We start from the raw sequence: 13166 nt of genomic DNA, 5'->3' as shown, positions 1-13166 counted from the left end.
TTGAACGTTCTAATTCCGCAAATGATCTCATTTTCAGATGCCCTTGGGAGCACAAACCCCGGTCTTGTTTGTTGGGAATCGCTGCTTCCCTTCCATCTCCTCTCTGAAACAATGACCCCCACGATACTCGTGTTCCGAAGGGGGCTCAGTATCACCAGTCGTCAAGAACAACTGTCCAACTTTCCCGGAGTTCAAATCATCCTCATTTCCCCATTGCTAGGCAACCTGGTAAACACATTAAGAGGTCACACCTGCCACTGGAGGCAATTCCTGCTTCCATTGTCCATGTTCTGCTAGCACTGGAACAATGGATCTCCGTACAGGTTGAGTCCTGTGGGCTTTCCCAGTGTAAAGCTTAAGGCACCCGCAGGACCAAGGCAGGGGAAAAACTAACGGGGAGTGAGCTTTTTCGGCATTAAGTCTCGTAGCTCCCAAGGCTAGCTTTTAATCTCCCCTCTCTATCACATCCTTCTTTCCTACTCCTAGCCTCCTATGACTGTGAAGTAGACACAATGAGTGGATACACTATGCGAGGGATAAATTGAAACAGAGTCCTAACCTTTTTAAGGGGACTGATTTGGTGGGGTAAAAATGCCTCACTTTTCCCCTGGGAAAAATATTTTGTATCATCACTTCTTAAACATTCGCTGGAAAATCCTCTACATGATGATACTTATTAAATGGGTGGGGAAGGGACTGTGTCCAACTTCATTCACTCAATCGTATTGATTGAGCGCTTACTGTATGCAGCGCACTGTACTAAACGCATGGGAAGTACAAGTTGGCCACATCCAACTTGATTATCTTAGGTCTCTCCCGGTGCCTAGTACAGTGCTTGGCACAAATTAAGCATTTACCAGACTATTATCATTATTAATAATAATGGCATTTGTTAAGTGCTTACTATGTGCAAAGCACTGTTCTAAGGGCTGGGGAGGTTACAAAGTGATCTGGTTGTCCCACGGGGGGACTCACAGTCTTCATCCCCATTTTACAAATGAGGGAACTGAGGCCCAGAGAAGTGAAGTGACTTGCCCAAAGTCACACAGCTGACAATTGGCGGAGCTGGGATTTGAACCCATGACCTCTGACTCCAAAGCCCACGCTCTTTCCACTGAGCCACGCAAATGATGATAATTACACGCCAAGCACTGTACTCGACCCTGGAATAGATTCAAGGAAATCAGATGGGACCCAATCCCTGTTCCGCACAGAGCACGCAGTGTAGGAGGGAGAGAGAACAGATATTTTATCCCCATTTTATGGATTATGGAATTGGGGCACAGAGAAGTGAAGTGACTTGCCCAAAGTCACACAGCAAGCGACAGAGCTGGGAATAGAACTCAGTACTCCTGACTCCCAGTCCTCTGCTCCTTTCACTAAGTCACGCGGCAAGAAAAATCATTTTTAACTGGGCCCAGTCCTACCATCTTCCTGTGAATATTTCTCCTTTCAAGACTAAGATTTCCTAATAAGCTCAACAGGGCTAGCGTTTGCACAGAGAGAGGATATTGCTGGTCTTCAATATTTTTTCCCTGGCTAGTGGGAGAGAAAAACGAGGGAGGAGGACCGTGGGGTGGGTATTTTTCTGGTGGGGATTGGTGGTCGTTGTTGCCTGCCTCCTTTCCTTCATGGAAAAGTGAACTGGTGATGGAGTGTGGATCTGGCCAAGATCCATACCATAAAAACAGTGCCTGGCACTTGGTAAGCGCTTAATAAATACCATAAAAACAAGAAAAAAAGAGTCCTTAGATGCCCCAGGAAGGCACCTTTTCTGAGATGAGGATGGAGAACAGAGAAGTCCTGAGCACAGGAAGGTTACAGGAATTCATTCATTCATTCATTCATTCATTCATTCAGTTCTACAGAAGGAGGAGGGACCAAGACCCAGGCAGCATTGCCTAGTGGTTAGAGCACGGGCTTGGGCACCAGAAGGGTCTGGGTTCTAATCCCGGTTCTGCCACTTGTCCCCTGTGTGACCTCAGTCAAGTCACTTAATTTCTCTACGCTTCAGCTACCTCATCTGTAAAATGGGGATTAAGACTGTGGGCCCCGTGTGGGACAGGGACTGTGTCCAACCTTATTATGTTGTATTTAGCCCAGCACTTAAAACAGTGCCTGGCACTTGGTAAGCGCTTAATAAATACCATAAAAACAAGAAAAAAAGAGCCCTTAGATGCCCCAGGAAGGCACCTTTTCTGAGATGAGGATGGAGAAGAGGGAAGTCCTGAGCACATGAAGGTTACGGGAATTCATTCATTCATCATCATCATCATCATCATCAATCGTATTTATTGAGCGCTTACTATGTGCAGAGCACTGTACTAAGCTCTTGGGAAGTACAAATTGGCAACATATAGAGACAGTCCCTACCCAACAGTGGGCTCACAGTCTAAAAGGGGGAGACAGAGAACAAAACCAAACATACTAACAAAATAAAATAAAATAAATAGAATAGATATGTACACGTAAAATAAATAAATAAATAAATAGAGTAATAAGTATGTACAAACATATATACATATATATATGTGTATATATTCATTCAATCGTATTTATTGAGCGCTTACTTTGCCCACAAGGCTTCTACAGGGGCTCAGGGCATCCAGCGCTTGGGTCTTGGCCTATAAGATTACGTTCTAGTGTAAACCACCATTTTAGGGCAAAGGTCTTTAAAGGGTCATTTCTCTCGCTTGGTGACAGGGACATTTCAAAGCGCAAAATCACCAATTCCGGAACCCAGGAGGACATTCTGGTTCTGGAGTATGAGAAAGTGAATTTAAAATCCTGGAAATTAGCATAGGTTATGCTTAATGATATTAGTGAATTCATGAGAATTTCTGGAATTGCTGTTGAGAAGAGTTGGGGAAGAAGAGTCATTCTTCCCCTCAGCAAATGTGGTTAGAGTCAAACAGACTTTCTTTCTCAAAAGCCAATTCATTCAATCATATTTATTGAGCGCTTACTGTGTGCAGAGCACTGTACTAAGCGCTTGGGAAGTACAAGTTGGCAACATATAGAGACAGTTCCTACCCGACGGCGGGCTCACAGTCTAGAAAGCCAATGACTTTTCTTGCCTCTCAGTCATATTCCCCAAAGTAGAATCTGTAAGGAGATAATGTTGGGTGTACATTTTTCATGAATCTTGGAGACTGGTAGCCCACCTACTAGAAAAAACCAAAAGATGCTCTGAAATCAGCGATTTTCAAATAGCAGTGGGGAAAAAATTGGGTCAGTGACCCCACAAAGCTAAAGGAACAGCCCAACGGATCCCACGCTTGTTTCCTCCTTGCCACCCCAGCCCCGGCCACCCAACTATGGTCCAAGATCCAGGGGAGAAGTTTCCACTCACCACAATGATGTTTTCATGCTCTTGAGTGGTCAGGTTGGTGTTCTAAGGGATCAAAGTGGAAAAGAGATAAACAGGTGAAGGATAACATGTTTGAGTTGGAAACACCCGGACCCACCACATCCTGGAAATGGTGAGAAAGGTGGGACAGGAACTGGAGGCTCAGTTCTCTTCAGGACTCAGAGCTCAATGCGGGGCGCGAGATCCGCGGAACACTTTAGAAGCCGCCCGCGCACCCTCCGGCTAACCTCAGAAAGAAAGAAAAAGTACCACTTGAGGGTTTTGTTTTTTTTCTCCACAGGCAGTGGTGCTCTTGACGCTGTCTTCCATCCTCCTACCCTTTAGGAAGTCCCCCACCCCTTTCCTCTCCCCAGCTTCCTTTCTCAGAAGCCCTGAACATCTCCCCAACTTCCTTTCTCAGCCCCCCAGAGCCCCACAACCTGAGCACTGCGGGGGGCCTCTGGGCCCCCACACCTCGCGCTTCACCTGAAGCCGCCTTCTTGCTTTCCCGGGGAATGTCCCCCCGGCCCGTGACGACCACTGTACGACGTTCGACTCTTTCTCCTCACCTCTGAAGTCTGTGCAAGTGGAGGGTTTGGGGTTTTTGTGGGCAGGGATTTTGGTCTTCACTAGTTATCTCGACACGGATCTCCTTCACCTATCAGACAGTAGAGCTCGGTGTGCGGCGGGCCCTCTCGCTCTCGGGGGGCCCTGTTGTGTCTTGTCTGCCTGTGATGGCCACCTTGGCGGCAGAGGGAGTGGGCTCTGATGATACCAGAAGCAGCGGGAAGGCCTATGAGGGCTAAAAGTCACGTCTTTATGGCCATCGTCGATCCAGTGCTTGGGTAAATATGGGGTTTGTTCCATCCAGTGAGGGGTTTGAAAGTTTAGAGAGGGTGGGCACTAATGACCTATGCTGCGTTTGCCTTCCTGTCTGACTTTAGGATCGACTGAAGTTTCCGTTCGGTCCACAGATTCCTTTTCTGAATTTACCACCCGGTTCTCTTCGTGACTGCCGGTCCCCTCTCCTGGCTACCAGGAATCTGCCCAGAGTACTGTAAGGAATACAGAAGGGTCGGTGAGAGGGAAGACCTTATGATCCTAGGTTGGGGACGGGCAGGGGTGGGTCAGTCTGGTTCTGGGGGTGCCCAGCAACCCGGCAGGATGGGTGAGGAGCTCCGGGAGATAGGCGGGATGGAGGGGCACCAAAATAATAATAATAATGACATTTATTAAGCACTTACTATGTGCAAAGCACTGTTCCAAGCACTGGGTAGGTTACAAGGAGATCAGGTTGTCCCAGTCTTAATCCTCATTTTACAGATGAGGGAACTGAGGCACAGAGAAGTTAAGTGGCTTGCCCAAAGTCACACAGCTGACAATTGGCAGAGTGGGGATTTGAACCCATGAACCCCGACTCCAAAGCCCAGGCTTTTTCCACTGAGCCACGCTGCTTCTCTAAATGCAATCCGTGCTTCCCGTTCCCAGATCCCAAGACCACAACTGGGTGTGATAGCCTCGGTACTAGTTCTACTGTCCCTCAAAGGAGCGCTCTGCCCAGGAGAGGCGTGCGGGAAAAAGAAAGGGGCAGGAGAGACATTAGGTTGCTGACCACTTTGGTATGCGTCTCCGACAATCTTGCTGTCCCTCCGCCCTCTGATGAGGCCCTGGAATCTGGAGGTAGAGTAGCTCTTGCTTGCTTCCCGTTTAATCTGAGTTTCTATGGCCTGCGGAGTCAAAATTCACCTGACTCTTCCTTCTCCCCGACTCCAACACAGGCTCATCCAACCATGCCCAGACAGGGTCAACGTGGGTTTAGGCATGGGCAGAGTGGAGGGAAGAAGTATTTCACCTCCATGCTCTGGATGGGGCTAGGCTAAGCCACCTGGATTGGGGGGATGCTGAAGGAGAAGGAGCTGGGGGGTGATGGGGGATCTGACAGATCCTCCTATTTACTGAGCGCTTTCGGCAATTTGTCAATGGTGGTATTTGCTAAACGCTTACTAGGTGCTGAGCATTGTTGTAAGCGCCGAGAAATCGCCATGACTGAACTCCTTAAAATCAGCCTATTTCCTGAGCGCTTTCATAAATCTGTAAAGTCAGCTATTTACTGAGCGCGCCTAAATCCGTAAGATCCTCCTGTTTACTGACCGCTTTCAGAAATCTGTCAAATCGTCCTATTTACTGAGCGCTCGTAAATCCCTAAAACCGTAATGACTGAGCACTTTCGTAACTTTTTAACATCAGCCCATTGACTGAGCGGTCTCGTAAATCCCTAAAATCAGCCTATTTACTGAACGCTTTCATAAATCCGTCAAATCGTCCTATTTACTGAGCGCTCTCGTAAGTGTTTTGTTGTCTGCCTCCCTCTTCTAGCCTGTGAGCCCGTTGTTGGGTAGGGACTGTCCCTATGTGTTGCCGACTTGTACTTCCCAAGCGCTTAGTACAGTGCTCTGCACACAGTAAGCGCTCAATAAATGCGAATGAATGAATGAATGATGGGGGAGAAGATAGCTCCTTGAGGGCAGGGACAGTCTACCAACTCTGCTATGAGGTACGTTCCCAAGAACTTAAAACAACATCCTGCACACGATAAGCACGGAAAAAATACCACTGATTGACTGGTCTCTGAGGCCAATCTCCCCATCAACCTTATTGCAATGGGACAGCCCTATTAAGCGCTTAGTACAGTGCTTTGCACACCATAAGCGCTCAATAAATACGATTGATTGATTGATTTGTGACAGTCAGGACAACTGGAAGACGGGTGGGGGGCTCATCGGTGAGGTGAGCTTACTCTCCCCCCGCCTTCGCTCGACTTTAATGCACCAGGGGAAGGGGAAGGTAGCTTTTTCTCTCTTCTGGGTCAAGGAAGCACGTGTCCCAGCACAGAGGCGAAAACTGAGCTGGACATTTATTTTTCTAACCCAACTGGTAAAAATAAGCCATGTGCTATGGAAACGGGAGCCGGTATTTCTGGTTGGCTAGAGAAGAGCTCTTGCTGTCAGAGTGCAGAGCAATGCTTTAAATCTATGGCTAGGCCTCCCCTGCTCAATTATCTGGCTAATTCTGATCTAAAAATACACCGTACGTCAGGCCAAAATAAACACTTGCCAAAATACACATTCCAGACCATTGCAAAGTGAACTAAATTACCCAGATAATTCGCACGTGAGGACCTAAGCCTCAGTCAGCACTTTCTGAGGAGATTGTTTTTTACAAAATGGATTTAAGCAGCCTGAGACCTACATCAGTTTTTTAAGACCAGGGTTTCAAGCCAGCAAACAGTCATTAGGGTGGGTAGTAACTCGAAAACTGGAATCGGCGTGGCTCAGTGGAAAGAGCCCGGGCTTTGGAGTCAGAGTTCATGGGTTCGAATCCCGGCTCTGCCAGTTGTCAGCTGTGTGACTTTGGGCAAGTCACTTCACTTCTCTGGGCCTCAGTTACCTCAGCTGTAAAACGGGGATGAAGACTGGGAGCCCCCCGTGGGACAACCTGATCACCCTGTAACCTCCCCAGCACTTAGAACAGTTCTTTGCACATAGTAAGCACTTAATAAATGCCATTATTAGTAGTAGTAGTATTAATCATAGCAGCCCTTTCCCGAGCAAGCAGTACCTGCTCCAATTCTGTTTACTTTCTTCCCCACACTACCCAGGCAGTAGGGCAGGGAGAGATGCAGCGATGACACCTGTCTCCTCTTTGCCTCCGCCGGCCTTTCCAAATTTGTGTCTTTTATTGGCCAACAAACCTTTCCAATTATCTATCCATTAATGTGTGGTTGGGGAGATAGGAAAACGAAGTGCATGGATCCTTGCATCATCACAGGGCAAATGGGAACAGCTGCGTGTGTGGTACTAAAGGAGGGGGCTTAGACTGTGAGCCCACTGTTGGGTAGGGACTGTCTCTATATGTTGCCAACTTGGACTTCCCAAGTGCTTAGTACAGTGCTCTGCACACAGTAAGTGCTCAATAAATACAATTGATTGATTGATTCCCTTATGAGGATTCAGCACAGCTGGGCTGGAAAATATTCGGCTGTGCTTCTAGGTGGTCATTGACTAGCAAGGAGGTCTGTCTGATTGCTAGCTGCTCCCCAGGTGGTACCCACCCTTGGTTCACCGCTCCCTTGGCTGTTGGTAATAATAACAATAATGGTGGTATTTGTTAAGCGCTTACTATGTGCAAAGCACTGTTCTAAGCACTTGGGGGGCTACAAGGTGATCAGGTTGTCCCACTTGGGGCTCACAGTCTTAATCCCCATTTTACAGATGAGGTAATAATAATAATAATGGCACTTATTAAGCGCTTACTATGTGCAAAGCACTGTTCGAAGCGCTGAGGTGGTTACAAGGTGATCAGGTTGTCCCTCGTGGGGCTCACAGTCCTAATCCCCATTTTACAGATGAGGGAACTGAGGCCCAGAGAAGTGAAGTGACCTGCTTAAGGTCACACAGCAGACATGTGGCGGAGCCGGGATTCAAACTCATGACCGCTGACTCCAAAGCCCGGGCTCTTTCCGCTGAGCCATGTAGACTGTGAACCCCACCTGGGACAACCTGGGTAACTGAGGCACAGAGAAGTTAAGTGGCTTGCCCAAGGTCACACAGCTAAGTGGCGGAGCCAGGATTTGAACCCATGACCTCTGACTCCCAAGCCCTCGCTCTTTCCACTGAGCCACGCTGCTTGCCCCAAGCAGCTGGTAGTGGGGGATGGACATTTCAGCTACACTGGTGAGGGGGAAACCCGAACCCAGGATCGCTTAATCGTTCTCTGTCAGTGAAGGAAAAGGAATTCAGATCTCCAGGCTCCCATGGAAATGTGGCCACTGTACAGTTCTAATTCTCATTTTAATTCACCAGGAGAGCTCAACGGAGGCTAAAGCGGGACTACAGGAATAAGTCGAAACGGTGCTTCTCGCTGCCAATGCGGCCCCCCCTCCCCTTCTGCCTCACCTTACCTCAGAAAGCAGTTTCGAGACAATCTCCAGAGGCGCCTGATGGATGGAATCGTCCTGGAGGGGAGAGGTCAGAGCCATGTCCACCAGCGTCCGAATCTCTTTCAAGACAACTTCCCAGCGGCTGGGGTGGCTCAGCACCTTCTTGTACTTGTAAATCTTTTTCTGGAAGGGAAAAACATCCAAAGATGCATGAGATCCATTTTCCTGGCAATCCTGAGATAACAGCCTCTTGACTAAAAAGAGCTGCTTTCCCAAAAGTTGAGTCATTGCTAGAGCCGCACCACTTGAACCTATCAAAAGCAAAAATAAGTCATAATATCTACATCCTCAGCACCGAGAGCCGAATTTTCTTTTGGTCGTGAGGTACCAATCAATTAGTCAATCCATCAGCGTAATGCTTCCACTCATCCACATTAACCCATTTTTCCTGACCATTAACCCTGAGAGATGACAAGCAGATCTTTCATTCATTCACTCGATCGTATTTATCGAGCGCTTACTGTGTGTACAGCACCGTACTAAGCGCTTGGGAAGTACAAGTTGGCAACATATAGAGACGGTCCCTACCCAACAACGGGTTCACAGTCTAGAACGGGGAGACAGACAACAAAACAAAACGTGGACAGGTGTCAAGTCATCAGGTTACCAGGTTATGTTGCCAATTTGTACTTCCCAAGCGCTTAGTACAGTGCTCTGCACATAGTAAGCGCTCAATAAATACGATTGATGATGAAGGTTAAACAGAAGCTAGATGCACATCATTAACAAAAATAAATCGAATAGTAAATATGTACAAGTAAAACAGAGTAATCAATCAATCAATCATATTTATTGAGCACTTACTGTGTGCAGAGCACTTTACTAAGTGCTTGGGAAGTCCAAGTTGGCAACATATAGAGACAGTCCCTACCCAACAGTGGGCTCACAGTCTAGAAGGGGGAGACAGAGAACAAAACCAAACATATTAACAAAATAAAATAAATAGAATAGATATGTACAAGTAAAATAAATACAAAAATAGAGTAATAAATCTGTACAAACATATATACAAGTTCTGTGGGGAGGGGAAGGAGGTAGGGCGGGGAGGATGGGGAGGAGGAGAGGAAAAAGGAGGCTCAGTCTTCTTCAGTCTTCTTCATAAAGCAAGAAAATGGTAGAATTCACAATTGATCACCACCTGTAACCGCAACATCGGGCCCTGGCTCAAGAAGGGAGTCCCCGATTTTGGTCCAGGTAAACCACTTGACGGAACAAGATAGGACGAGAAATCTCACCTGTCTCCAGTTGCTGGATATGCACAATGAAGAGTTTCAGTGCTTTCTCTAGTCTAACCTGGCTGTTCCTAAACTATCCCCTATCACCCTCCGCCTGATTCAAAAATCTTTTTGACATCACTGGCCCTAGGATAACAGCAGGGTGAAGGCAGTATCAATTCTCAACTTCTCAGCGGCAACCCCACTCTGCCACCAAAGCCCGCTCTGGAAAGAGGAACGCTTAGTGACTTGCACAATTCGTTCGTTACGCATTTGACTCCTCTGGGAAAACGGACTTTTCGCTATATTAGAACTCGCAGCTCACTGAAAGGGAAAAGACACCGGGACTGAAAGCAAAGGACAACTGTTTTTCATCCGGTAATTGTGTCTAGATTGATGCACAGTCTTTTAGACTGTGAGCCCACTGTTGGGTAGGGACTGTCTCTATATGTTGCCAATTTGTACTTCCCAAGCGCTTAGTACAGTGCTCTGCACATAGTAAGCGCTCAATAAATACGATTGATGATGATGCTAAAAAAAACGCCCTGATCATTCGAATAAAAAACACTTTATAGTTCCTTGAAATAGTCACGGAACTCAAACAGTACATCCTGACCTGCACTGTCAAGATTTGGTCTGTGATACCAATGAAATACAGGCACTATCAGGAATGTCTGCTCCGGCATTTTCCTGATTCATTTCTGAGTAACTCTGATCTTGGTACTGCACTGTTGAAAAATGCAGAGAGTGAGTGAGTGAGTGAGTGTGTGTGTGATTCCCAAAAGGAGCTCCATTTAGGCAGAATGGGGTTACCTCAGTGTCACAGAGTAACCAGAGACAGTCAAATGCCTCTGGATTACATCTCCTGAATGCAACTACACATTAAGCCGAGGATTCAGGCTGAAAGTCGGTGCTGTTGTGAATAGGAAGGTTGGGTCTACCCTTGGTAGGGGAGGGGAAATGAGCTGCATAATCCTGGGACCCAGGGTTGGGTGACTGGAGAGCATAGGGCACATGGACAGACTGGCTTTATGCCCCTCTCCAACTCTGGAAACCCCCACCAAGAGGCCCAAACCAGGGAAAAAGGGGAAAGATGACCTGAGATGCTCTCTATCAATCTGGTCACCATGGAGGCATCTGGGTGGGCTCCAAGATGCCTGAGGAACCGACTGCTGAAAAATTAATTTAAGAAAAATACACTTGTCCTGAGTGGATGTGAAGGGAGAGAGAAGCAGCGTGGTTCAGCGGAAAGAGAACGGACTTTGGAGTCAAAGGTCGTGGCTTCGAATCCCGGCTCCGCCAATTGTCAGCTGTGTGACTTTGGGCAAGTCACTTCACTTCTCTGTGCCTCAGTTACCTCATCTGGAAAATGGGGATTAAGACAGTGAGCCCCATGTGGGACAACCTGATCACCTTATAACCTCCCCAGCGATTAGAACAGTGTACATAGTAAGCGCTTAATAAATGCCATTATTATTATTAGGGGAAGTCTGTTCTGGAACTGGGGGAAGAAGAAGAGTCTTGGGGCTGGGGTTGGGGAAGAGAGGAAGGGGAAAGGGTGACTTTCCCCACCCACTGTCTAGCCAGATGATTCTCCAGCACATGCTGGCAGAAGCAGTCGCTTTGGAAAATCTGCTCCATCCTCAGAAGACTCAGAGACTTTTACCAGTGAATCTGAAGGTACTGAACTGATGCACAGTTTGGTCTAAAGTATATGGCTATTTCAGGGCAGATAGAATTTTTCACCTCAAAATCCAGTCAAAAGAATCCAAAATGCAATTTGCTAGTACAGATCCAGCCTGAGATGGATGAGATATTTGAATATTTGAAAATTTCACTGTAATTTTCACTGACTTACATTTGGGGACCTAAAACGTATTATGAGACAGATATGCTCTACCCTATTACTTCAGAAGACATTTCACATCCCAGCAACCTGTTCCTTTTTTTAATGTGTTGACTATCTGCTGAAGTTCAACGTCCACTCTGCCCCACGACTCTCAATATTTTTCCCCTCCTAACTGGATTTCTTGTTCTGAGGCTCACTACAGATTTGTAAGACTGTGAGCCCCCCGTGGGACAACCTGATTACCTTGTATTCCCCCCAGCGCTTAGAAGAGTGCTTTGCACATAGTAAGCGCTTAACAAATACCATTATTATTATTATTATTACTGGTTGTAAGTCATAAAAGAGGGCAATTCATTCGTTCGCTCGAGCTTGGGAGGCCAGGATTACCTGTGTTCTAATCCCAGCTCTGCCACTGGTCTGTCCTGCAAATTTAGGCAAGTCAGTTAATGTCTCTGAACCTCAGTTAACTCATCTGTAAAAATGAGGATTGAGACGGTGAGCAGCATGCGTGACAAGGACTGCGTCCACCTGATTAGCTTGCATCTACCCCGGAGCTTAATATGGTGCCCGGCACATAGTACGTGCTTAATGAATACCATTAAAAAAAAAAAATTAAGGACAAGACACCCATTTCTGGCTACCTTCAACTCTGGAAAATAGAATCAACATCTTCGTATCGGAGTTGCCCTCTTTTTAACTCCATTCCATATCACGTATAACTCAGATCAAAAGCTCTCAGAAGAGCAATGAGTCAGAGATGAGAAAACTAGAAAGAGGTAATCCGGGTGACCCCTTCTTACCCTCTGGTCTTATTCCTTGCTTGGAAATAATGCTTACACCGACAAGTATTGTTCTCAAATGAACTCTCACCACCACAACAGGACTGCATTTTTAGTCATGGAGGCAAACCAGGAGACGGCTGTATCACCTGGACAACGTAGCGACTTCTGGACTGCGAGCCCACTGTGGGGTAGGGACCGTCTCTATACGTTGCCAACTCGCACTTCCCAAGCGCTTAGTTCAGCGCTGTGCACACAGTAAGCGCTCAATAAATACGATTGAATAAATGAATGAACGGCGAGAAAGGAAGTCTGCTGTTTCACGGTACCGGTTGGAAAACGAAAGCCAGCAAGAGGACATGGCCGACTCTTTTCTGAAGCGTAACAATAATGATAATAATTATATTGGTAATATTTGTTGGGCGCCTACCACGTGCCAATCACTCTACTAAGTCCTGGGGTACACAGGAGATAATTAGTTCTCACCTGGAGCTCACAGTCTAAGTAGGAGGGAGACTGGGTATTGAATCCCCTTTGTGTAGATGAGGGAACTGAGGCACGGAGAAGTTAAGTGATTTGCCCAAGGTCACACAGCAGGTAAGTGGCAGAGCCAGGATAAGAACCCAGGTAGTCTGATTCCCAGGCCCGTGCTCTTCCCGCTAAGCCACGCTGCTTCCCGGGAAGTCTACCCAAAGCGCCTTGCCCGAGTGAGAGGAATTTGCAGCAGTCGATGCTTAAAGTCACGCTGCCATCCATTTCACGGTGAGCAGAAGGAGGGACTCAAGCTGTAGTACTCACACATTAAAGATGGCTCTGGATTTCATTCCTGAAAGGGCCAGCAGCCACTGCATCCTCTCAGGGATGCCTCTTGCTTTATTCTGTGACTCAGAAGGCAATTTCTCAACGTAGAAAGGAGGGAACCTAAAAAGAAACCTAAAAGGCTCCGTCCTCATTCATTCATCCATTCAATCGTATT

At 47.0% G+C, this 13166-nt stretch overlaps 1 protein-coding gene across 3 annotated transcripts in view; it reads right to left on the bottom strand.

Annotated features, from left to right (window-relative positions):
* LOC119934250 (c-Maf inducing protein) overlaps nt 1-13166 on the bottom strand; it is a 318415-nt gene that overhangs the window by 57384 nt on the left and 247865 nt on the right. For all 3 annotated transcript variants that reach the window (XM_038753682.1, XM_038753683.1, XM_038753684.1), the window contains exons 4-5: nt 8310-8471; nt 3353-3394 (exon numbers count right to left, since the gene is read on the bottom strand). In XM_038753682.1, the coding sequence (XP_038609610.1) occupies nt 3353-3394; nt 8310-8471 (204 nt within the window). The remainder of the gene's footprint in view (nt 1-3352; nt 3395-8309; nt 8472-13166) is intronic.

The sequence above is a fragment of the Tachyglossus aculeatus genome, chromosome 11 (assembly GCF_015852505.1).
Source record: "Tachyglossus aculeatus isolate mTacAcu1 chromosome 11, mTacAcu1.pri, whole genome shotgun sequence".
NCBI classification, from domain to species: domain Eukaryota; kingdom Metazoa; phylum Chordata; class Mammalia; order Monotremata; family Tachyglossidae; genus Tachyglossus; species Tachyglossus aculeatus.
This window is presented reverse-complemented; position numbering and strand designations above follow the sequence as displayed.